The sequence below is a fragment of the Ixodes scapularis genome, unplaced genomic scaffold (genome assembly GCF_016920785.2).
Source record: "Ixodes scapularis isolate PalLabHiFi unplaced genomic scaffold, ASM1692078v2 ptg001274l_1___fragment_1__unscaffolded, whole genome shotgun sequence".
Taxonomy (NCBI): Eukaryota; Metazoa; Arthropoda; class Arachnida; order Ixodida; family Ixodidae; genus Ixodes; species Ixodes scapularis.
In genome coordinates, this window is record NW_024610129.1 from 1,626,534 (window position 1) to 1,651,945 (window position 25,412).

The 25,412-nt window shown below is 46.7% G+C and overlaps 3 protein-coding genes across 4 annotated transcripts in view; 2 read left to right on the forward strand and 1 right to left on the reverse strand.

Moving 5' to 3' along the window:
* LOC121832937 (ficolin-1-like) overlaps nt 1-25,412 on the forward strand; it is a 103,991-nt gene that overhangs the window by 74,619 nt on the left and 3,960 nt on the right. The gene's annotated exons all lie outside the window — the stretch shown is intronic.
* LOC121834519 lies at nt 13,033-17,608 on the forward strand. Its single transcript, XM_042288215.1, has 6 exons — nt 13,033-13,501; nt 13,591-13,843; nt 14,595-14,766; nt 14,951-15,102; nt 15,317-15,428; nt 17,175-17,608. Exons 1-4 carry the CDS (start codon nt 13,468-13,470, stop codon nt 15,065-15,067), a joined length of 576 nt encoding a protein of 191 aa, XP_042144149.1. The 5' UTR covers nt 13,033-13,467; the 3' UTR covers nt 15,068-15,102; nt 15,317-15,428; nt 17,175-17,608.
* On the reverse strand, nt 19,104-24,719 carry LOC121834518. 2 transcript variants are annotated; one of them, XM_042288214.1, is made up of 5 exons: nt 24,320-24,719; nt 24,124-24,237; nt 23,545-23,631; nt 23,024-23,140; nt 21,401-21,644 (listed from the first exon to the last, which is right to left on the reverse strand). In XM_042288214.1, the coding sequence occupies exons 1-5, from the start codon at nt 24,525-24,527 to the stop codon at nt 21,499-21,501; spliced, it is 672 nt and encodes a 223-aa protein (XP_042144148.1). In that variant the 5' UTR covers nt 24,528-24,719; the 3' UTR covers nt 21,401-21,498. The 2 variants fall into 2 exon arrangements, with proteins under 2 accessions (XP_042144147.1, XP_042144148.1); XM_042288213.1 differs by lacking the exons at nt 23,024-23,140; nt 23,545-23,631; nt 24,124-24,237; nt 24,320-24,719 and adding exons at nt 19,104-20,286; nt 22,097-22,952 and having other exon boundaries at nt 21,528-21,644.

The window sequence follows — 25,412 nt, forward strand, 5'->3', positions numbered from 1 at the left end:
CATAAAGGATGTTGTACTTAACCAAGTAGACAGTCGCTTTCTTCGTCATCGGGAGGGACTGTGCTCCCTCTTATTAGATTTCCGTCTGGTCGTTAGCACCGCTGTTTACGATGCGGTGGCATGTATCGAAGCACGCGCATTGCGGCCCTTCCACAATGCGATGGCACGCGCATGCATTCGCACGTGCTTCGTGGCTGACTGAATTGGGTCTTGTGTTCATTTAAGGCTTGTTACTTGCCCGGTTTACTGGAAGCTTTTGGCCGCTGTGGGTGTTGACGGTCGCGCTTCTGAGCTTCGTTAGTGGTCGTTGTTTTCCGTGGGGAATTGAGTGGTCTACGAACACAACCTTCAGTGAATACAGAAGGTCCTCAATGGTCTTTGGAGAGTGCGCTCTCACTTGTCTTTCTGCCTCTTTGCTCATCCCGTGGATGACCAGTGCGACGATCGATGTTTCGGGTAAATTAGAATCGGCGAGCTGTACAAGTCGCTCTTTCTCATAAAACTAATCTAGTAGGCTGCCTTCTCGATGTTTGTAAAATATTGCCTTATCCCACATTCAACCGCATTTTGTCAGAAGATATTGTGAAGCTCTCCCTCTACGTATCTCACGAATCGCACCCACATGAAATTCGTACCACTTTTTCGCATTCCCTGCGAGAAAGAGCCTTAAATTCTTGATCCGCGCGCTGTTTTTTGTCCCGCGGTTTTTCTCACAGGCATATTTGTAGAAGTTCAGCCACGTAGAAGCAGCTGAAGATTCGCCGTTAAACATATCTGGCTTTACTGTCTTTTCCCGCCTACGTCTTTCCACTCTCATATTTTCTAACATGGTGGTCATGAACTGCCTCTGGCGTTCTATTTGAGATACTTGCAACTGCAGCAGCTGAGCAACAACCGATGCCAAGTCTCTACCGGCCGAAATCACTTCACCAGAAGTAGTGGTCGGTTTCTGAAACCACTCCTAGAATTCCTGCACTATGATGTTTAGTTTCACCTTCCGTTTTAGAAGTTCTTTCGGCGACAACTGCGCTTTCCTGGCGATGAAGGAGATAAGTTCTATGCTGTTAGCTTCCCGGGCCATTGGAACTGTTTCCTCACCGTTTAGCTGGTAGCTCTCCAGTATTGGCTGTCCTTCTTTGCCAACCGTCAAAATTATAGAAAACCACATCTTTCATGTGATCTTCTCGACTGCGCCAAGTGTAACGGTTCGTAACACGCGTCAAGATCAAAACTGGCGCTTTTATTCTATCCACCTCTTCATCCTCCTCTTCTCTTTTGTTTTTATTGAGGTAGAAAAAAGGAAGCCATAGAAATTCTCTATCCTTCTCTATCCTGGCCTATCGCCGCTTTCCTTCTTGTCTGACTCTTGGAACACTACACTTCTGTTCATGACTCTTCTGATCATGTTCGTATTTTAGTCCTTAGAAACCTTCATCTTTTCGATCGACGCCCCCGCCTTGCCGCTGTTCGGGAAGATGACACCCAGGACAGGATACGTGCTTGCGTGGTTGGCGTTATGCTTGTCCTGTCGATGGTGATGCCGACGTTCTCTTGTTCTCCTTTCTTTGTTCTTGGCTTGACGACGAGTAACTCCGACTTCTGTGCCGAGCAACTGAGGCCGCACGATTTAGCGAACTCGTGCACGGTCTTTGCCACTCCCTGAAGGGTCTAGTCCATCCAACTCTCCGACCCTGCCTTCGACGTCCACACAGTGATATCGTTTGCGTAGATAACATGATCTATGCCCTCTATGTCTTGAAGCAGGGCCGAGAGCGGGAGGAGTGCCAGGTTGAAGACAAGTGGCGAGAAAACCGACTCTTGCGGGGTGCCTCTGTCTCCCAGGGCTATCGGTTTCGACTCCTTTTCTCCAATTTTGATCGTTGCCGTTCTATTGCTTAAGAAATCCTGTGCACACTTGAATGTTCGCTTTCCACACCCCGTTTGCCGCAGGTTACGGAGAATACTTGCTTGTGTAACGTCATCGAAGGCCCCTTGAGATCGATCCCCAGGATAGCTCTTGGCGTAGGAGTCTTTGCTTTCCTGATTACCAGCTCGTGTAGTTGCACCAAGACGTCTTGCGTGCCCACGTGCCTCCGGAACCCGTACATGGTCGATGTCCAAATGTCTCTTAAAACCATACGCTCGACCACCTTCCCCACACACGACGTGAGGAAGATGGGGTGCAAGTTGTCGACGTGGGGTGGTTTCCCCGGCTTGGGAATGAAACGCACCTCCGCTTCTTCCACTCTTTTGGTAACGAACCCTTCTGCGAGGACGCGTTGGCGAGGTTTAGCAGTTCCGCTCGGCTTTCGACACTCATATTTTTAAGCATCTTGTGTGTAACGCCGTTTATGCCTGGTGCGCTGCCTTGATTACTTTCATTGATGGCCGCAACCAGCTGCAGTTCGGTGAAGGCTTCGTCCATCTCGACGTTGCTATCCCCTTCGTACTCCAGAGTCGGATTACTTCTCTTCTCGGTCGAGAGGTATCTACTTGTGAGTTCACGGATGAGCTTCTCCCGTCCCCGTCGTAACTGTTGATCATTCTTGTGAAGTCTCGAGCGCTTTCCCCATCAGGTGCCGCAACAGTTTCGGAGTCTTCCTTGTAGACAGTGTGCCTTGCAGGTCTTCACACATTTTCATCCAATTTTCCCTGCATAGCTGCTGCGCATGCTAGACCGCCTGCTTGTTAAGGTCATGTATGCATCTCCGAAGCTTCTTGTTATGTCTTCGCCTCCTCCATCTTCGAGTAAGACCGTGCCTGCCCGCCCACACGTGGCTAAGCCTCCTGTCTAAGACGGGAACTCGCGTAGTCGTAGTAATCTTCTGTGTAAATTTCTTCACAAACTTGTATTGCTTCTTGGCCCATGCCTTATACGTCTTGGTGTCTTGGTCCTCGTCCTTGCTTTCACAGTCTGCGCGTCTACGTAACCGGTCCGAGTCTGTAATGGTGGCTTGACCCAGTTTCGCCCTCATATCGATCCCCCCGAGGGTGTCACAAATGATGTGATCTGAGCCAAGATTCTCTCCCGTGTTACGCCAAGTAACGTCGAGGTTCCCCTGAACTAACGTTAGATTAGGAGTGGTGTTTCTGACCGGTGCTGGTGCCTGTCCTGGTCGGCACGCCCGGTTCGTTAACCACCTCCATGTCGTGATCCTCTGCAGCTTTTACCATTTGGTTTCCTCTTTTGGACGAATATTTGTAACCCCACCCCGTTTAGGCCGCGTTGAACTCTCCTACCACTAAGATCGGTTTCATTCTTGCTGCTGTAATGCAGTCCAATATGGTGCCTTCAAAGTCAATGACCCTGCTGGACGGTCGGCAATACGCATTCAGGACAAAGATGTTCTTGCCACCCCCCACTCTTCTGCTATGAATTTTCATGAGCGTATGTTCGCAGCCTCGCTGAGTGGTCACGTTCTGTGTGGCCGCCACGTTGCTGCGGACCAAGATCGCAGTACCCTTTTCGCTAGGGTCCGTATACGTTATGTATACCGCAAGCTTCGCCCGGCCGTTGGTCTCTTGTAACGCTATGATATCCGGTTACTGGTCCAATTTATCAACGTATAGTTGTAACTTCTGTATCTTGTTTATAACACTCGTACAGTTCTATTGAAGTAACGTCGCAGTCTGTTTCTGCTTTCCTTTAGTCTTCGTCATTTTCTACTTTCTGAGCGGTAGATTTGCGCACGGAACCAACTTCTCGCTGCCTGACCCGTAGATTAACTCGTGATGGCTTCATCTTGGCAACCGTGAGATGCTTAGTTTTCGCATGCAACTAACGGAGAGTTCTCTGCATTTGGCCTACACATTTTTCATTCTTACTGTTAGACTCTTCACTGGCTCAGGCAATTGAGAAACTTGTTTGGAGATTTGTGTAAGCATGCACATGACCGTCTCCATTGTCGGAGGAACGGCGGCCTCGGCCTTCTCTTCCTCCATGGAAACGAGTGCCATTTCTGTCGTTGGAGCTTGCATCTCTAACTGCGTCAACTCCGGTGGCGTGATCAGCGCCGGTGGCGTGATCGCCTTCGGCGCCGCGGGAGCGGCGAAGGTGGTGTATGACTTGGCTACGTTCCTTTTAGCTACGCTGACGTCATTACCATTGTTCTTTGGTCTACTGAGTACCTCGATACACTCCATCATTGCCTCCATCTGATTGTTTTGGCTCTTGATTTGATTGTTCTGCCTCTCTACCTTTTGCTTGAGTTCCAAACAGTGTCAACACTCTGTCTCTGGAAGGGAAGGAGGAGCAAACGGAAGGGAAATTGCTATTCTTGAGAGCGACGGGAAACCCCGCTGCCCGGCCCACCTGCTTCTCGGCGCGGTCGCTCCGCCGGGCCTTCGACTTGGGCCTCCATTGAGATTCGCGCCTGCGAGCCCCAGCTGCCGATGGTGACCTGGTAGCGCTCTTGCTTCTCCCTCGCCTTCTCTGGGAGCGGCTGCGACGCCCGTCCGACGCCTGCCACGTTCTCTGCTGTCACGCTGGCACCCTCGGCTGCTGCAGCTACATCTCTTCTTCTCGTTGCTCACGTTCCCAACGCCGTTTACCAACGACGTATGGCGTCTTGAACCTTGCTTTACACTTCTTGTCTGTGGTGAGGAGGTTCTCCCCGCAGAGGCTGCAATTGGGGTTACTGCAGACGTGGCTTTCTTCGTGATTCTTCATTCCACGACCACGGCATATCCTGTCTTCTGGGTTTGGGCAAACGTCCATTTGGTGGCAGGGGGACCACACCGGTAGCACATATCGATCTGCTTGCGATTCAGCGAACACTCGACCCACAGGTTGCCGTATCTGTGGTTCGGGACCTTGTCGCCGCCGAATGCGATGATCACCGTCGTCGTCTTACCGATATGGTTGACTTGCACAGTAGTCGAATTATAGTCTTGAACTAAGATTCTTCAATTTCTAGAATAGTGTCCGTCGACGGAACACCCCTGATGACGCCCTTAACGGTGCCGTGGGGAGCGGTCTCCTAGGCGCTGACGTCGTGTGCAATGCCGTTGATAGTGAGGTTTCTGACTGCCGGGTAGCGGTCTGCTTTCTCTCATTTATACGTACTAAAACGACTATGTTTTGCTGTTTGTCCGGGCAGATGACGTTTGCGTTACCTCCTCGCCACTCACGTTCGCAGCTGGGGCGATGGCTCGGCTGATCTCGAATCTAGAAATTTCTCCAAGGTTCAGGCCTCCCCTGGGACGCATGACGATCTTGATATCTTGCCTTGGCAACGCAGGCATCCTCGCTGTCTTGAGTAGCTTGCTCTTGAAATTTTTCCGCTGCGGGTGACGATGCCAGGCAGCCGCCGGTCCACCGTTGACCGTCGTTAGGCAACTCTCGAAAGCGGCTCGCCATTTGCCTGCAGTGTGAACGTCACGTCTCGCTTGTCCCGTGTCACTAGTTGTCGCGCGAATGGCAGTGGGAGGTATAAACGCTCATGCGGGCGTTCGGACTCGTTTCTCCACCTCCTTGCTCGCCCTCTTGCGGCGGGAACGCGAAGCGCTCTAGCGATCACGCTATACTCCGTTCACCCTTAAGTAGATTCACCCGCTCGTCACTAAGTGGGCGAATTTCGCTACACAAACCTGAGTTTCAGGAATGCACGAGAGTGTTGAGTCTTTCGGAGGTTCATTACGAAGACGTCATGAAGGTCGTACGACCCTTAGGTTTTCCCCTGAAAGGGCTGTAGATTCTTAATAAATTTTAAACATATGGGTGTTTTCACCGTTTTGAGCGCATTTTCAAACAATTTTAAGATTTACATTACCTAGAAGAAAAATCTGGAAGAGCGTATGGTAGTACATACAAGAGGTTTCTCCAACCTCCATTTTAATACCATGGAGAGAACATTATAGATTCTAGTATACAGGGTGTTTTAAGAAATGTGGACGAATTCGATACTGCGAAAACTGCGCATCGCACCAAAAAAAAAAAAAAAGGTTGTGTCGTTTTGATTCTAAGCCAAGGGCCTATTAGGGAAAATTAATAAAGTTCATGATAATTAAGTTGCTAATCATTTTCGTGTAATTATTTTTAAGCACTGAGTTTAAGGGCACGGTTTCATTTGGAAACTTGCTGAGCATAATCAGAAATACTAAATGAAAAAGTTGGAGTGCGATAGAAAGCACGTGCTAGATTTTACACCTTTCTCAAAAACCATACAACTTCGACGGGTTTTTAAGTTTCGGTTTACAATCGAAGCGCTCCTCGGCACCGACGGCACCGCGCCCTGTGGAGAAATAGTGCAAGCTGCCTCTGCTGCATTGAGCGAGCACAGCAAAGCAAAATGTTGGTTGCACTATTTCTCCACGGGGTGCGGTGCCGTAGGTACCCAGAAGCGCTCCGATTGCAAACCAAAACTTAGAAACCCGTCGAAGTTCTGCTGTTTTTAAGAGGCTGTAAAATGCAGCGCGTCTATCGAAAAAATCACCAGGAAAAATCCTCATGGTCCATCAGGCTGATTGTCTCATGTGTTTTGGGACATTGCTGTTCTGATTACCTGATCGTAACCTGATGGTGTGATGGTTTGGTGGCTTGATGGCTTGATGGCATGATGGTTTGATGATCTGTCGTATTTTGGGACATTGATGGTGTGATCGTTTGATGGTGCGAACGTCTGTTGGTCGGTATGAATTTCTAATTACACATATGTACCGGCAGAAGACAGATTCCATTACAGTCAATTGTGGACTTTATTTTGTGCCAATTATTATTTCAAAAAAGAACATCCGAAGTGTTAGGGTACCTTCCGAAATCCTCGTAGAGACTTGCAAACAATGTTTGTATTTAGGTTATGGCATGTTAATATTTCTATATGGAAATGATTGGACGTTGAATTATCAAACAGCAAAAACAAAATAGCAGAGAAAATGCGTTTAATCTACTCACTACTTTCAAGACTCCACGATCCGCAGAAACTTCCTCGGTGTCTGTTGCGGGGCTATCTACACTCTGTCCCCATCATCTATGCTGGGCATGACGGCGTCGTGCGACAGCGTGCAATACACTAAGCCTCGTCGGCCCGAGAATGCAGCAGGCCTCGTATTAGCGCATTCGCGGCTTCGTAAACGTTTTTTTTTTTTTTTCTCGCAAATATTCAGTTTATAGTATACGTGCGCCTGGTAAATAAATTTCCTATCAAGCAAAGTGCGTTTTTCGACGCATTCTCTGCCACTTGGATTGTAAACATGATTTTCTTGACATAGAAAGCAGATCAACAAATTTTTTCAGCAACGGACAATAAAACAGTTTAAAACAAAACTATGGTTGCAAAAACGTACCTGAGTTTATAAGAAGGTGCCTTCGTTACCTTTCGAGTATGCCAGGACAATTGTTGAGGCGGATTAATAGAAATTGAACACCCTGTTATCGAGCCACGCCGCTGTTAGCTTTATGCACCGAATGTAATTCACGAATGCGCAGCGACGCGAGATCATTGGCGCCTTCTCTCGGCCACTCCTGAAACCTCCTGAATGTGGTCAGATTATTTCCACCACCGAAAGATGACATGAGAAGCGCCATCAGCCTTTTTTTCGTTCTGATGGTCTATCGAGATATCCTGATGCTCTCACCCGGGCAACATCAAAACGTTTCGACGGTCCGTCAGTCGCAGCAAGAAACGTTTTGAAGGTCCGACCTTCAAGCAGAAGCCTTTAATGGTCCATCAGGCACCATCAAGAAATATTTGATTGTCTCTCAGGCACCATCAAGTAGGCCTGTCGTACAATCGACAGTTAATTCTGATGGTGTGAGCGGGTTTAAAAATGTTCTGTTATTGTATTCATATATATATATACTAGTAAACGACGTATTTTTCGCCGGCTCAATACTTCGCGATTTAGGTCAAATCTGAAGTTTTGTAATAACTCGCGGGTTCTAATTTTTGCGACGCGGTATAATCTCAATATAGATTTTCATGTGTTCAAATTTTACCGGAATTGTTCGCGGGAACTATTTTTCGCGATTTGCCGGCGATTTGCGAAATTCGCGAAAATTAGGTTCTCGCGAAACTTAAGTCGTTTACAGTATATATGCGATTGGTTTAAGCATGCATGCGATCGAGTTCAGAGGAATACGCACTCGCTCAGAACCACTGCAACAACGCGCGCCCACGACTGATGAAATATTGTCGTCACATATAACAGCCACCGCAGAATATAAATCGTGGAAATGCCTATACTTTGTCAAAGCAACACAATTTTTTTGCGAACTTGTTTTTTTTTTTGTATGTTTCTGTATCTGACGACCGTAATTCTTGTGCAAATGGATTCTCACACCTACACCCCCCTCCCCCTGAAATAATTCCTCTTGGCACTGCGGGGCAACATGCAATAAATAAATAAATGCGATTTGATGGTACAAAACACTTCTGATGGTCCATCGCCTGATGGTCTGACGACCCATCAAATGCAGTTATGAGCTTCTGGCCGACCGTCAAACGCTTGTGATGGTCCACCAGGGAGGTTTGATGGACCATTAGCTGCCACTAAAGTACCTGACAGACCATCTAACGCTCTGGATGGTCCATCAGGGAAGTCTGGTGGACCATCAGGTGCCATTGGAGCAACTGACGAACCAAGAAGACGTTTTCAATGGTCCATCAGACGCCGTCAAGGAAGTATGATGGACCATCGAAATTTCTTTGATGGTCTATTTGGAGGGTCTGATAGACCATCAAGAGCCATCAAGAAGGTCTGGTGAACCATCAAGGAAGCCTGGTGAGCCATCAGGGAAGTTTGATGGGCCATCAGAGAAGTTTGACGAACCATCAAGAAAGTTTGATGGACCATGATATTTTATTTATGGTCTTTTCTATCGGGGTGTCTTCTATCGCACTTCAATTCTCTTATTTAGTGTGTTTCAATGATGCTCAGCAAGTTTCGAAATTAAACCATGTCCTTAAGCTCAATATCTATAAGATTAATTACACGAAAATAATTAACAACTTAGTTATCTCAAACTTTAATCATTTTCCTAAGTGGGCCCCTGGCCTAAAAACAAAACGACACAAGCCTTTTTTTTTGTGCAACGCGTAGTTTTCGCAATATCGAATTTGTCCACCTTCAGTGAAACACCCTGCGTATTGTAGTATTTGTGTAAATAAATTGGACGGGACAGACTCTTTTTCATTAAGTTCAACGAGATGGCGACAGCAGAATCAAGCTGCAAGAGCATTTGCTGTTGTTTTCTTCTCTCGAGCTCGTACGAAAGGTGGCTCGCGGCACGCGTTTGCTGCTAGGATCGGATTTGCCTAGCGTGCCTTTATGTGCACTTTGCTTCGGGGCTCGGTGGCATGGGGTGATGACACCTTACCAATTTTTTTTGAACTCTTATATTTATTTCTTTGCTCTGAAGCGCGTGAAAAAGCATGTCCCTGCACGCGTTCGTGGCGCTGACTGTGCTAGAGCGACATTTTGTTTCCTGCAACTTTTCTATTTTCCATGTGAGCGCGTGCTGTCGTCATCAGGTTCTACGAACGATGGCCTCACCCTCAACAGAAGGACATTGAGGCACTCTAGTTTTGCATGTCGGCTAGATTTTCCCGTCGTGTGATTTATGTCGGCTACGACGCACAATAAATGGGATCAATGAGAGGCAACGGATGTACGACGTAGTGATGCCATGGCAACGTCCAAATTGCATTGTTTACCGCCGCGCCCATCGCCTTTACTTTCAAATAGACCGCGGCCGATCTCATCAGCTATGCCAACCAATCCAGTCATAAAAACATGCACACGACACCGTGGTTTTTGATCCCCGAGACCAAGCGGAAAAGGCATATACTTTCAGCAAAGTCCCTTGGTGTGCTTGTGTTTGCCTTGCAAGCAACGTCAAATGCGCCAGTACACAATGCCTGTGCCACACGAGGCTCTTGGAAGCCAATGGCAGTGCAGCAATCTTTCGTGGCCGTGTCTCTAATGTTCGCACAACAGTGGTTGTCCGTACTTGGAAACGTCGGGCGTGAATTTTAACCAGAGTCTTTAGGCTCTCAGCGCTGGTTTGGCTTCGTTGGCTTGTATAACCCATTCCAGATCTTGGTCATTTTCTTGGTCGTCTTGTGTGCTGCGGCATATATCAGCAGTAGAGTTAGAGCTCAATTTATCCAACATTTCAATTTTTAAAAATTTACAGCCCAGCGTGCGATCTCCACAGCCCAGGACGCGCATGTTTGTTGCTTCTGAAGGCAAACACATCACGTGCATGCCATACGCACGAACACTGAAAATGGCCCCGGCCAGAAGCCCGTGTCGAAAGGCCGTACTGTTTTTCGCATTCGTTGCGTGAACAAAGAAGAGCGTCGATAGTGATTCCATAACAACAAAGAATGTCTAAGGCGTCGCCATGGCCTCAAAAGAATGATACGCGTGTTCGGCCGAGTTTCCAATATACATGGCTTGGAAGTAACGTCATTGCATCATTCTGGTGTTCATCTCAAGTTCTTTTTGACATGAGAAAGAAATTTAGTGGTAAGTAACTAAGTAGCGCCTCCACGGTGGTAGACAAAAGGGACCGTCCGCGATCTTTTATGAGAGTACGTGGAGCTCCGTGGCGGAGAATCACCTGGTTCAGCGGGAACGCAGCAATTTAGGGTGCTGTAGCGTTGGGAAGGACCGCTGTTTCTACGTAACATGTTAGATGGTCGATATACACAATTATCCAGTTCTGGGAAGGGTCCGAATAGGTCAACTCACACAACGACGAACGGTAAATGAGGGGGAGCTATGGGTTCGAGAAGTCCTGGGGGAGTTGATGTGGGACACTCTCGACGCTGGCACAGCTGGAAACTCCTGACGCACTTGAATACAGCACTATACACTCCGGGCCAAAAGAACCCATGGATGACAAACTCTTGTGTAGGTTTTAGGAATCCGAGATGGCGGGCAGGGGGCTCATCTTGCAGATTTTGTAATATCTCTTGTCAGAGGTGTTGAGGTATGACAAGGAGCCAACGCTTACCCTGTGGATCATAATTTTGACAAAACAATATCCCGTCAATATAAACAATTGTTGAGCTTTGTTAGTAAAACGTCAACTTTTGAACGGATTGCTGCCTCTCAAGTGGGAGAGTATCTGAATTATTCACACGATCTGCACGCTGCTCGGAAGGCAAAGTCTCACAGGAAATAGGAGCGATTGAAGCTGTGGTATTTGTGTATAGTGCAAGTGTAGTAATGGTGTTAAAGTGCCCCTGGAAAGAAAAAAAAAAGTTTTTTAACAGTGTTGTTGGGACATCCGTGTCAAAAAATTAATTATACGCAAAAGAAAACATTTTTAGAGAAATATTCACGACCCGAGACGCGATTTAGTCGCTAGTCACCTCATTTCTACTTGTTTTTCATCTCGGCATGCCGAGCGCCTGGAGGAGAAGTGGACCGGTTTCGCCTTCGCGTCGAGGTGGAAAGAGCGAATTACCATCTCATTGAGCGAATGACCACTTCGTGACGTCATGGACTTTGCGTGCAGAATTTCAAATAAATTTATCACCGTGAATACCGCTCTAAACATTTTTTTTTTCGCGTAAAATTTGTTTAGTGCCACGCGTGTCCCAACAGACTGTTAAAAAAAAAGTTCTTTTTTTCCTTTCAGAGGCCCTTTAAGGGTAAGCGTACATCGGCAGAGGCCATCAGCGTCTTGATGTTTTTGACCACTTCTGTTGACGATATTAAAATCATACTCCTGCAGTTTTAGCGCCCACCGACCGAGGAGTCCGGTTAGGTCCTTAAGGGAAGCAAGCCAGCACAAAGAGTGGTGGTCGGTGACCACTTCAATGTGTCTTGCATAAAGCTATGGTCGGACTTTTCCAAGAGCACAAGATTGAGATTTAGACGCTTCGTAAACAACACTTTAATAATATTTTAGACAGCATTCGTAAAACATGTTTTGAAGCGAAAGGCTTACTTGTCCCGATGAGCGAAAAAGCGTCGTATAAACCGATAAATGTATATACGATTGAGCGGCTCGCTCCGCTCATCGAGCGATCTTACTTGTCCCATTGCCTTGGCGTCATCCTTGCGGTCATCCTAGAAGTCGTCCTATACCTCTAGGACGACTTCACTTTTCACAATACTTAAGAAACAAGCGGCGTCGGCGGCGTTGTGCTGTGCCCGAAGGATGATCATAAAATACGTCATCAGGTAACAGCAGCGTGATGCCAAGTGAATAACTTCTGCAAACATGAAATCCAGATAGAATCCATGTAGATGTCTAGTTTTATAATCCAGATAGAGAAACGTTATACTGGGTTTTTCGGTAGGGATGGATCTCTAAAAATCGCAAAACTCGATGTGTAACATACGAGTGTTCGATTTAAAGAATGATCTACCCGTTTAACACATCTAAAGTGGAATGACTTTTAAGATCACATCTTTAAGTGCCTCAAAATATTATTTAACTCACTAACTACGTTCTGAGACACATTTGTCGGTAGGTGTGAAACCGACATTAACGTCTATACCGAGGCGTTGACTTCAAAACAGTATTTTTGGTACACACCATACTAAACCAGAAACTAACGGACGACAAGGGCGCAAACACACACGTCTCAATCTTTATGAGTGAAGCAAAGTGATGAGCTGGAAAATGTGTGTGTTTGTCCCTTTGTCGTCCGTTCCTTGCCGGTTTAGAATCCTGTGGAACCTTAAGGAGCTCGCCTGCTTTATACATTTGGTTTCTGTTTTGCTCGTGACTTTATGTTTAAAAAAAATGTGGCCGCATCTCCACGTGGTGAATGATGTTCATTGCGGCGAAGCTGTGGTGGTGCTGATGATACTGATTTTATTGTTCATAGGTGGTGCGGAGTTCCGGATTGCGTTTCAACTTCATTATTACTGCTTAATGGTGGGGGAAATGCAGAGCCAGTGGTTCTTCTAGCGGATCAGCTTGGATCCGCTAGAAGAGGGGGGAACGCATCTCCACCGCTTAAGTCAACGGTCCATGTCAGAAAGAGAATGTGTTGTATGGATCGAGGTTATATACGCAGTTGAGCATTTGACCGCAGCGCCATCTCCTGTATTGGCGACGAGATCTTTGGGTGGCGCCGCCTCGCGGATGCTTTCTGTAACCTAGTCAGTAGGACGCTAGCAGACGACGCTATATGTAATCGTATGAGACATTTCTGTTAGTTTACAGCAGGGACGATTGATAATTATTTTTAAAATTTTATGACGTGTCATGAGCTTTTGTGGGACTGAACGGCAGCCCCTCCCAAGCTCTCTTGATAGATACCAGCTTTAAGATGTTCGAGAGCAAGCCTAGAACTTGGTAGCGCGCGCGCAGTCCAACGCGGATGCGCGGTTGCGCTGGTACTGCTTGCTGACTTTCTTTTGTTCTGGATTTAGCGTGTGGCGATTCTTTGTCTGTTGGTCCTGATTAGTTTAATCTAATTTTAATCTAGCAGCGTTAAGTTCGCATTCAGCAGGGCGTGAGGGGACAACTGTGCACGCGCGCGTTGTCGTTGTGGTGGTATGGAGCTCGCCGATACCGACGCTTCCGTCCAAGGTAAGGAATTTGCACGGCTCTGGAGTTGTTTCCAAGCATTCGTACGGAACTGCGTGAACCAAGTCTGAATTATTATTTTTCCTTTGCAGTGACGCTTCCCCTCTCCAGTATCAACGAGTACGTGGCACAGGAGTTTGCCACATCTCGACTTCTGCTCGAGGGAGAAGCCGTACTGGAAGCTGGGCACGTTGTGACGTGCAGTGTTAAAGAAAAAGTTGACAGTAACAGCACGTTTGTAGGTTTCGTGCTGCAAACATCGGCTTTAAGCAGAGACCCGCACGAGCTCGAGATCGTGGTGAAAGAGAAGACAGTGGCAGCTGCATCATGCTCGTGCAAAGCAGGGTACGCATGTTGTGAACTCTTAATTGATCTTCCCTGCTTTCGGAAGTTCCCTTTCCGGACACTTTTAATGTAGAATGTACGCTAACATACCTCGCATGCTCGTCCCGCAGGGGTAATATTTCGAGAGGGGGTTCCTCCGCTGAGGCAGAGCGTGCGAGTATTTCATTCTGAAAACTGGCAAAAGTCAATTGCTTGGACTGCAACAACTTCCCCATTGCATGAACCTTCAGTGGAGCTTGCTAAAATGAAAACGATACTTCGATGCAAGCGAATTACAAACATATTGGAGGAAACCAGTCTAATGTTATGTTGATCATACAAATTAAGCTAGAAAGGGCAACTATACATTGCTCGGCTTATGGTTCCTCATGGGTGCCTCTGTGAATAGTGTGACTAATGCCAGCTTCTACGACCCTTTTTTTTTTGTGTGTGTGTGTGTGGGGGGGGGGGGGGGAACGGAACGGACGGACAAGCCAGAAGATTGACAAACACGTGCGGGAAAGGTTTACATTAACCCATGATGCCAGGAGAAGGTGGTGCAGACATCAGTGCGTCGGAGCCATACCTTCCGCTAACTTCTGCCACTGCCATAATTTATACCATACCATTTTAAGGCTTGTATGTAAACACGGTAAACATGGAAGCAGGATGTCATCTCATTGCTTCAAAAAGAGTGCTTTTGGCGATTTTGTATATCTCAGAAATTCATTGTAAAGGCTTTACTTCACAGTAGCACTGTTTTCATTTTTAGGAGCTACAAATGCAAACACATTGTGGCCATGCTCCTGTACATCCATGCCACAAAGGTGTTTGAAATCTTGTCGTCGACCGACCTGCCACAGCAGTGGGGGAAAAGTCAAAAACAGGGTGTGAAGGACAAGTATGCACCCAGGCCAATCATTGAGCTTCCCTGCGTAAAGAAGGTATGTATGTGCAAGAATACAGCATACTACAGTGGATGGTAATTCTAAGAGGCAGCAAGGAAGTAATGTAGGCACAAATGCCCAGTACATGCGAGCCGCAATTGAGGCGTATCTCTGCGCCATCTGCCGATGGCTCGCCTGGTTTCGACTACCATATAGCGCATGCCTCTCCGACTGCTTACAGGCACGTCTGTTCTTCCGCTATTCTGCAACATGGTGCTCGCCTCAGAATCTGGCAAGACGTGCCACTTCAACGGCCGCCGTGATAAGTGCCTGCCATGGATGCTGCGACTGGAAATAGCACGAGTGGCTTGTGGTGCATATCGCAGGCCAATAGTGAGTCTGATTGCTGAGTTTGGCAATTCTGTGTTTTCCTTCATATGTCATGAACTGTTTTTTTTTTTGTGTGTGTGTGGCCAGTGACATTTACTGTTGATAGAAAAACTCCATTTATAGGGCCAAGGTCACGCAACACCAACTAAACTGGACAGTGCTTGCCTGGCAGTAAACCCAATCCAGGGCTAATGTGCTTCCTTATTCGAAATTCTAGATCAAGACAGCGAGTGACGCAAGTCTGGAGGGAGACGTCCTGGGCAAGCTACTGCAGGGGCTCCCATATCGCTCTGCTGCTCACCGTCACCGCGAGGAAATCCCCGTACATGGTTAGTCCACAAATTACTTTGATTGTTGGTATTGTGCCTGTAACATTTAGCAGTCACCTATAATGAAAAAAATATTATGGAATTACACTGCAGTCTAAAAGTTTTAGCTTAAAGAACGACTGTCAGCTGCCACATACTGATTGACAGCTTGAAGGAACAGTTGCATCATTGCCAGTTCTGAGCTACTCTGAAAACATTTTGAATCTGTTGGGAAAACAAAAAAAACATGACCAATATGGGCTCCTTATAGTGTTGTCTGCAGGATAGATTAACTTGGATCATTCTGAATAATGGGTAAGCGCCCTGTCATGTTCCGCGTCAGGGAAAGAGACAAAAAAGAAGTGTGATATGCTTGTGAAGAAGCGAAAAGCATGAGAACAAGAGATTCGGCGATGACCGATAGGACGGGTAGACTTGGCTATGACCCGGAGAAGCATCAATGACTCTCGGCAACAACCCGAAAGGCGACAAGAAACTTCCTGTACGTATCCATTCTTGGCAGTGGCCCGAACTGGCACCGGGAGGAACCTCTGTACCAACCTATTCTCGGCAATGACCCGAGGCAACCTGAACCACGACAAGGGTCCCATCACAAAGTAACAAGGACGCACATCCAGCAGTATAGATTAACTTCGGCTGAAACATCTTGGCTGAGGTGGTCATCTGGACGATATATGTGAGAATTTAGCGATGTCTAGTAGATATATAAATACTTGAGCGCTGATATGTCATATTTTATTAATATACATTTACTCTGGCCAACCACAAGAGTGAAAGAAAAGTATGCATGTGGTTGGAAGAGTAAATAAATGTATATTAATAAAATATGACATGTCAGTGCTCAAGTATTTACATACCTACAAGATGTGGGTACTCACATCCATCGTTCAGGCGACCACTTCAGTGAATATGTTTCAACGGAAGTTAACCTATATTGATGGATGTGCGTCCTTGTCACTGTGTGAGGGGAGGGACTCTGGTCATGCTTTGGGTTGCCTCGGATCATTGCCAACAGTAGGGGGGTGCAGAGGTTCCTCACAGTGTCCGTTCGGGCCGGCGCCGGGAATGGGTAGGTACAGGAAATTCCTTGTCGCTCTTCAGCTTGTTGCTGAGAGTCACTGATCTCCAGGTCACAGCCAAGCCCACCCGTCCTATTCCGTCATCGCCGAATCTCCTAACCTCGTGGTCTTTGCTTCTTCATGAGAACGCCACAATTCTTTTTGTTTTTTTCCGTGACGCAGAATGTGAAAACTTCCTTTGCTTTGCTTAGCTCAAAAATTGCAAAGTAATAATTTTCACCCAAGATCTTCAATTATTGTGCTGGTGGTAGCTACTAGGGGTAAGCCACCATATACCAGTAGAGGCCCAGGTGCTTTATCTATACAAGGGATGAGAGGTGGGAAAGCCTAATATTAGGAAAAGTTGACCCTCAAGGTATGCAATGAATTTACTGCCACACATAGATATGCTTTAATTTGAAGGACCAGCAATCGAGCTTGCTTGTTTCCTTTCCCCGATAGTCGAGCCTCATTGGTAAAAACCACTAACTGTGATGTGCTGCGTATGCTTTCGTGTGGACACGATAAATTTTGTTGAAATATATATAAATTAATTATGCTGAAATACTCAAACTAGGGACCGAGAATGGAACCCTCTCTCAAGTGGGATGTATCCTACTGCTTGACAATGACGTACCTTTGCGAGAAGCTGGGACGAATAAAGTTGTGTCATGATTTTGTCTTGTAGCTTTTCAGTGCATCGAGCCAGAGGAGTCGCCATCCCCACCACAGAGGCCAGCGACACTAACCGAGGCATTAAGAATGATGAGCAGAGATAATCAAGCATCTGATGACAGCTTCTACGAAGCCCTCCAAGAAATGTTTTCAAAGGCTGTTGTGGAAGAGATTGCCACACTTACCATCCAACAAGCAGAATCGCCAATATGGATGGAATACAGGACTGGTCTGATTAGTGCATCTGTGGCCTACAGCGTCTACACGAGGGTGAAGACCTTGAGGACAAAAATGGGTCCCCATGATTTGCGTCCCTTGTTCAAGGTCCTCATGCGAGAGTCGACCTTCCAGTCAGCTGCAATGGCAAGAGGGTCGCAAGACGAAAGCACTGCCAAGAGGAAGTACTTGCAGGAGTCAACCCACGCCAACCTCACGATCCAAGACAGCGGGCTTCTGATAATGGAGTCAGACCCATGTGTTGGGGCAAGTCCTGACGGGATCGTCACTTGCGACTGTTGTGAACGTCGATTGATTGAGGTAAAGTGCACAGATGGCATGCAAGGTTTCAAGAGCAGAGAGATGATGAAGAACAGTGATAATCATATGCTTAAGAAAACAAGCAGGTATTATTGCCAGGTGCAAGTGCAAATGGGTATTGCTCAGATTCGAAGCACAGACTTCTTTGTCTATCAAGACGAGCACACGCACATACTTTTTTCTGTGCATTTTGATGAAGTATTTTTCAGAGATGTAATTGAGAGGGCGGTTTTCTTCTTTAAGGAGTATATGATACCACTGATTACTGCGGTTTAGCCTCCTATGCACTGTTTTTGTGTAATTCTCCGATTTTACGCGACCGCCAATTTAGCACTGTGAAACAGGATGCTGAACCGAAATTTGGATTTACAAGGCTGCAGAAGTGTTCCAACAGGATGCTAGAAGCCCCACAATATACTCGTACAGCAGTATCTCGAACAGCTTGCCATATTTTTGGAAAAATAAGGGTGCCATTGAAGGAGGAATGTGACATTGCGATTCTCCCAGAACTGTTGAGGATGAGAGCAAGCGGCCACGCCTCTCTCCTCTTTGCTTCAGTTCACCTCTTCAAGGAGATGAAGCGAAGGGTAGAGGGGATGTCTCATCGGCCTCATTCAGTCGGGCCTTTCTTTTCCAAAAATACGGCCATCTGTTTGAGATAGCGCTGCATGAGCGACGTTTTTGAGCGTGTAGCATCCCGCCTATCGCTCCTGCCTTGCTTTGTCATTTAAATTTCGGATCAGCATAAGCACTGCTTCGTTTTATGCTTCTCTGCAGTCATTGTTCTCAGTGCTCCTTACACCCACTGGTTTTGTACAGTACGTGGCCACTCATTGAAGACATCACCTTGGGGCGTCTTTCCACCGTTTTGGAACCTTGCATGTCATTTGTTCACGCAATCACAACAGTCGCAACTGGAAAAGTGGTTGTCTTAATCTTAAAAAGTTGTGATGCACGTACTATTATTAACAGTCATCCCACTTCCGTTTCATGAATTTTTTTTAAGGTGTTCTTTCAAAATTGTGTACACCCAGATGCCTTTTTTGTTTAAAATGTTTTAGACTGCTGTGAGTTATATGTTATGAGTGGAGGACAAGTAGATGAAAACTATTTTGATTTGTCAAAGGTGTTTTACGAGTTAAATATACCTCTTGTGCAAATTATTTTTTATGGTACATGTCTAGAATTATGTACCTGGTTCACTTACGCTGTTAGACTTGTCATCCGCTAACAGGACCAGGTGATCAATTCTTGGTCCTCTTACGCTCAGCTTCACTTATGATGTCAAGTTGTTTAAGTGTCTTATGTTCTTTTAGACTATGTTATGATAAAGGATCATGTCACTCATTTCCCACTGGTACAAGCATAATCGATTGTTCCTTAATCCCACAATCAGTGAAAGCTTCGTGCCTCCATCATGGGATTAGTGATTACACCCGTTTTCTTCGATTTGCAATTCAGTATCTATGACTAGAGCCTTGGGCATTGAACATGCACAAAAAAAAAGCTAGTAGAACTTGACGCCAAACTTTATTGTTATTACTGTATTTCGAGCAAAAGTTACTGAGAAGCTAAAAGTAAAAGAAAACGTGTCGCTGGCATGGAACTCAGCTTTCACGGAAACAAATATTTGTCGTCTGCAAACAGTGGCTTCGAGATATTTACAATTCCTGCAAGCGTAGTAACAATGCTGTCAAGGTATGCAAGCAGATCAAGTGGGAACCGCTGCTGCAGGATCTTGAAGCGTTTGATGCGCTGAATGCTTCTTTCTACATGCACTCTGGCACTCGCAATGCTGGCATTTCTTTTTGCGTCACCAGGCGACAGCTGCTTCTTCTGGCCAAGAAAAGGTGGCCGGATCATCTCGAGCCCATGCTCATAGCACAAGTCTTCAATTAAAAAGCCCCTATCTACCATGACCTTGTCAATGTGGGGCTCACATTTGGTCAGAACTTCGCTTTCCCGGGTTATGTGTGTGTCGGAGGTCCTACCTCCGTAGGCACGGCTCACATAGCTAATGAGGCCTCCAGGGGTTGTGCAAATCAAAATCTTAGCAGTATAGGTTTTTTTGTAAATGCTGTACGTTAAGATCTGTGATGGCAGGTCTTTTGGTCGCTCAATTGCAATCTCTGTGCAGTCCAAGACCATCCTTGTCATGCGGTATTTATCGAAGTGCTTCGTGAGGCATGCAGTGACGTGGTCCTTGTCAGGCCAGTAGATTGCATGCCCGAGCACAGATGCTAGCAGTACAATGGCCTCCTTAAAAATACTCGACGCCGTAGTGCGGTGTACGTCAAACAGGACGGCCAGCAGCGAAAAAGACACATTGTGGTAAAGTTTGGTGAAGACGAGCAGGATAACATCCTCATTGCTAAGTGAGAAGCTCCTCTTCGACTGTTTCCTCCGAGCGTCGGTGAACAAATTGGCAATGTTATAGAACAGCTCCAAGCTCGAGATGCCCGTTAGCACTAACAGTGCCTGTTCGTCCTTAACAGTGGAGATGGTAATCAGTTGTCTTCTCCCCTCAGTCCATGTGTTCACTTGAACACCGATATCTCGCTTGAGGTGACACAGCTCCTCTTCAACATCTGAAATTGTTCACGTTGGCAATTGGTAATATGCACATTTGATAATGCAGAAGCCTGCACAATTCACAAAGGTTCCTGCTTTTCCCTACCATTGTCGAGTAAAAAATGGGGAAGCTGCAACACTCTGTCTACTCGGCTACCTTTCTACATGAACAAATGGTGCAAATAGAAGCAATATTGCATTTTTACACTAGTATCTTGAATATCTGGTGCATGTAATTCACTACATTTAATGCCCTTCAGGTCAGCCTATGCTACCACTTTCAATCAAACAGAATAAATGCATATGCCATCACCAAGCATACAAAATACAGTTTAAGATTGGAAAAAGTACAGTCATCTCTGCAGCTGTTAGCCATGGAACGATCTTGAAAAGAGCATGTGTGAGTAGATATTTCTTTAATACTGTCACGAATGACTGGTGAAGAGGCGAGAAAGAACGAAAGAAACTGAATGTTTAATAAGGCGAACTTGTGCCAAAACAAAATAAGTAGCACCGCAGGCGTCGGCGTAGCAGCAGTGTGAAGCGCTTGGGCAAGATTGGCTCCAGCTCGTCACACAGAGCCCTTATTATACATGTCTGGCCTTCGAGCAAATCGGCGTAGAAAGTTAGGTGCATAGGACATTCTGATTATGAACATGAGGGAAGGTTCTCGAATTTACAAGAACGTTAAAAAAAAAAGTGTGTCCGCTGCCCGGGTTCGAACCTCGGTCTTCTTCATGGAAGCCGCGCACGGTGACCACTAGGCTATGTGCCCGCTTGCGTTGATGCGCGTGGCAATACAAGCACAGACGATGATAACAGTGTTATATCCTCCGACCGTCTTCGAGTTACAATTGCGGTGTACAAAGAACCCATTTAGGTGGCCGTCCAGATTGTGTTCGCCGCTGGGCATGCGCTGTATAAGCTTGCCTCCATATTAGGGCGCCATCTTTCAGCACTCAAGAAAGGTGCCAAGGCACACAGAACCGATTAGCGGCCAAGGTTGGTGCGTGCTTGCCACTTGTTTCCGACGTAGTTAGATGGCACCCAAAAACGGTGGCTCGCGATTGCTCGGTAACAAGCAGCCCTCTCCACATCTCGGTGCAAAGCATTTGCGGATGCACTCCTTCCACAGGAATGCGGATAGCATCATCACCTAAATGGGTTCTTCTTGCACCATGGTTAGAATGCTGTAGAGGAGCGTGTGCTGTGTACCAGGCCAATGACTACTACAAATGTGAAGGCAAATGAAACACACCCATGATGGTGGCTGCGCTGTTCACACCAGCACTGGTAAAGGGGGCCAGTCCGGAAGCGGCTGCAACTGTGGCAGGGTCGGCATCGGCCTCACATTCAGCTCCAGGACTCTGGCAATCTGCAGCGAATGAAACTGCTCATTGAAATAAAATGGAGAATCAATGCCTTATCTATGTTTCTAAGGACACAAGCACAACATAGATCAAAAATGCAAATTAGTTGCCTTGGCATGTGCTTCGATAGTGAAACTAAAGTTTTGGCATTTGTTTCTGCTGCGTGAGAGTGCAGCCAAACACAAGTGCAAGCACTGAGCTTGCACTTGTAGCTTGCACTGTAGGTTCTTGCTGAAGCTGAGTATAGTTTTTGAGCATTTCTACGTCGGAGGCATATTAATTGACATGATTCACAAATCGTAGCCCCCCCCCCTTCCCCCAAGCGTAGCTGCCTCAAAGCTAGATATGCCCTTCAGGTCAGGCTTTGCTACCACTTTCAATCCAACAGAATAAATGCACTAGCCACCAAGCATACAAAATACAGTTTAGATTGGAAAAAGTACATTCTTTCTATTACCTTCGTTGCTGAAGTCATCTCTGCAGCTGTTAGCCATGGACAGTTCTTGAAATGAAAGGATAGCATGCGTGAGTAGATATTTCTTTAATACTGTCACGAATGACTGATGAAGAGGCGAGAAAGAACGAAAGAAACTGAATGTTTAATAAGGCGAACTTGTGCCAAAACAAAATAATAAGTAGCGCCGCAGGCGTCGGCGTAGCAGCAGTGTCAAGCGCTTGAGCAAGATCGACTCCAGCTCGTCACACAGAGCCCTTATTATACATGTCTGGCCTTCGAGCAATCGGCGTAGAAAGTTCGGCGCATAGGACATTCTGATTATGAACATGAGGGAAGGTTCTCGAATTCACAAGAACGTTAAAAAAAAAGTGTGTCCGCTGCCCGGGTTCGAACCTCGGTCTTCTTCGTGGAAGCCGCGCACGGTGACCACTAGGCTATGTGCCCGCTTGCGTTGATGCGCGTGGCAATACAAGCACAGACAATGATAACAGTGTTATATCTTCCGACCCTCTTCGAGTTACAATTGTGGTGTACGAAGAACCCATTTAGGTGGCCGTCCAGATTGTGTTCGCCGCTGGGCATGCGCTGTATAAGCTTGCCTCCATATTAGGGCGCCATCTTTCAGTACTCAAGAAAGGTGCCAAGGCACACAGAACCAATTAGCGGCCAAGGTTGATGCGTGCTTGCCACTTGTTTCTGACGTAGTTGGATGGCACCCGAAAACGGTGGCTTGCGATTGCTCGGTAACAAGCAGCCCTCTCCACATCTCGGTGCAAAGCATTTGCGGACGCACTCCTTCCACAGGAATGCGGATAGCATCATCACCTAAATGGGTTCTTCTTGCACCATGGTTAGAATGCTGTAGAGGAGCGTGTGCTGTGTACCAGGCCAATGACTACTACAAATGTGAAGGCAAATGAAACACACCCATGATGGTGGCTGCGCTGTTCACACCAGCACTGGTAAAGTGGGCCAGTCCGGAAGCGGCTGCAACTGTGGCAGGGTCGGCATCGGCCTCACATTCAGCTCCAGGACTCTGGCAATCTGCAGTGAATGAAACTGCTCATTGAAATTAAATGGAGAATCAATGCCTTATCTATGTTTCTAAGGACACAAGCACAACATAGATCAAAAATGCAAATTAGTTGCCTTGGCATGTGCTTCGATAGTGAAACTAAAGTTTTGGCATTTGTTTCTGCTGCGTGAGAGTGCAGCCAAACACAAGTGCAAGCACGCCGAGTATAGGTTTTGAGCATTTGTGCGTTGGAGGCATATTAAATGACATGATTCACAAATAGTAGCACCCACCTTCCCCACAGCGTAGCTGCCTCAAAGCTAGAAAAGCTATGGCATAGACGACACTACAGTAATATGACTAACCACCTGGTAGGTATTTGGCTTCGTTCAGCAACAGTGATGCAGAAAGACAACTGCAGTATTCAACACACCTGTGATTGTTGCTTCCTCGGTCATGTCGGCACTTGTATCCGGAGCCACCCCTGTTGCAGCAACACTTGTAGTAGGACCTCTACTGGCTGAAAATCATATGTAGAGGGACTGTGTGTTAGGGCTCGGGCATACTCCACCATCACGCTTTGTCGAGGGTGCACACTGAGGCTATTAATTTACTGTCACCTGACAAACCTCGTGAAATTACGCGGCAGAGATAAAGATTCTGCTGCTAGCCTGTGCTGCCATTCAGGTGACACACAGCTTAATAAGAGGTTCTCCATACTGCACGCGAAGGTTAAGAAGTGTTATGCCCTGCAGATTTATATAACTTGATTAACTGCCGGACATGGCCCAACAAATTAGCAAATGATTTATCAATTTTTAGACGAAGATAGATTATAAACTTAAAAGCTCTTGCTGAAAAGCATACCACACTTCTTGCTTAAAACAGTTGGGTCCGTAAAAAGAACGACCAGAATGATTCGTAGCAGGTGTACGACAGCTTCGAAACGAACCCCGCACCGCACCGCCCCGCCCCCCCTCCCTTGGTTCATTACCGATTACCAGTGACTTACTCGCTCTTCCAGGTCTCGATCGCGGAATTGGTTTCGGCCGTTTCGCGTCAAACGGGCGGATAGGCAAGCATTTACTTGGAACGGCCCCAGGAGCCAGCCACCGCCTCTTCCAGCCTGTTGAGGGAATGCATTTGTTTACTCGTTTGCAAAGCACAGGAACAAGTGAACTCGAAACTAATGATAGAATATCACTCACCGAGCACCTTGTAGCCCACAGGGTACACGAAGTCACTTTCATCGAAGTGCTTACTACATACGCGAGAGCTTTTCGAGTTCGTCTTGCCCATTTTCAACTTGGTCAGCCACTCCTTTCTGACTTTCCTGTCGCGCGGATAATAATAAAAACTTGCGCCCGTCTCACCGTGGTAGGTGTTGCACTGCGGTACCGAGCAGTACACCACCATCTCGGCGCTTGGACAACGCGTGAAACAACCTTTGTCGCGTCTAGAAAACTTCAAAAGGAACGATCGCAACCACCCGAGCACCGAAGCGTAGCGCGGCCGACCTAGGAGGAGGCATCCACCAGTCCTACTGCTTACGTCACAAACGATGATGATGATAGCTGGAAAGCGCCCCCTATAGTTCGCGCACGCCGCCAATAGACGTTGAGCGACTACATGCAACGTTGAAGTGTAGCGTAGTGTGCAATAAAGAAAAAAAAAGTGTAGCGTAGTGGTTAAGACGTCTGCCTCGTAAGCAAGCGGTTCCCTATTCGAGCCCCTAAACAAACGTACTTTTTTTTTTTTTTTTATATTGGCCGATTTTGGAGGCAGTGCAATTGATGTGAGCACGGACGCCGGACAAGGCTAGATTCTAAGGAGCTTCGCCCCTAAGAAAAAAAAACTGTACCATGGAGTCAATATTACGCTACGCATATTTGTTGCTTTCGGGAGAAAAATGCGACCTGCCTGCGCACTACTCCAGCTTCCTCGCCAAAGCGGGAATAATTCGTGTCGCTCAGTAATGTCAGCACACCACGAGACAGGCCTAGAAAATGGTATACCATCACGTATCTCCGATCCTCACTATTACCGCCATTTTGATAAACGAGTGGCGCCACATATAGACAGTTGGAGTCGTGGGTGTAACGTGACACCTTCGCGTCACGTCACGGGGTAAACTTTCCCGCGGACTTTAGTGGGCTAAATGCCCCGTGGCCCACATCACATCTGTCAGCCACGTTAACTCTCCTTTGAGAATCTCCCCCAAACCAACAAAAAGAAACAAGAATATTGCGTTAAACAGAAATCACCAGTAGTATTAATATTAATTTTGGTTCACATGTAAAA

Excerpts from the sequence above, each read along its gene's own strand:
- LOC121834518 (XM_042288213.1), bottom strand. The coding sequence starts at position 22,133 with ATGGCTAACAGCTGCAGAGATGACTTCAGCAACGAAG. Across the intron at positions 21,645-22,096 it reads AGATGACTTCAGCAACGAAG|ATTGCCAGAGTCCTGGAGCT; the intron begins GTAATAGAAAGA and ends CATTCGCTGCAG. Across the intron at positions 20,287-21,527 it reads CAGCGCAGCCACCATCATGG|ATGTTGAAGAGGAGCTGTGT; the intron begins GTGTGTTTCATT and ends GAACAATTTCAG.
- LOC121834519 (XM_042288215.1), top strand. The coding sequence starts at position 13,468 with ATGGAGCTCGCCGATACCGACGCTTCCGTCCAAG. Across the intron at positions 13,844-14,594 it reads TCATGCTCGTGCAAAGCAGG|GAGCTACAAATGCAAACACA; the intron begins GTACGCATGTTG and ends TTTCATTTTTAG. Across the intron at positions 14,767-14,950 it reads AGCTTCCCTGCGTAAAGAAG|GCACGTCTGTTCTTCCGCTA; the intron begins GTATGTATGTGC and ends GACTGCTTACAG.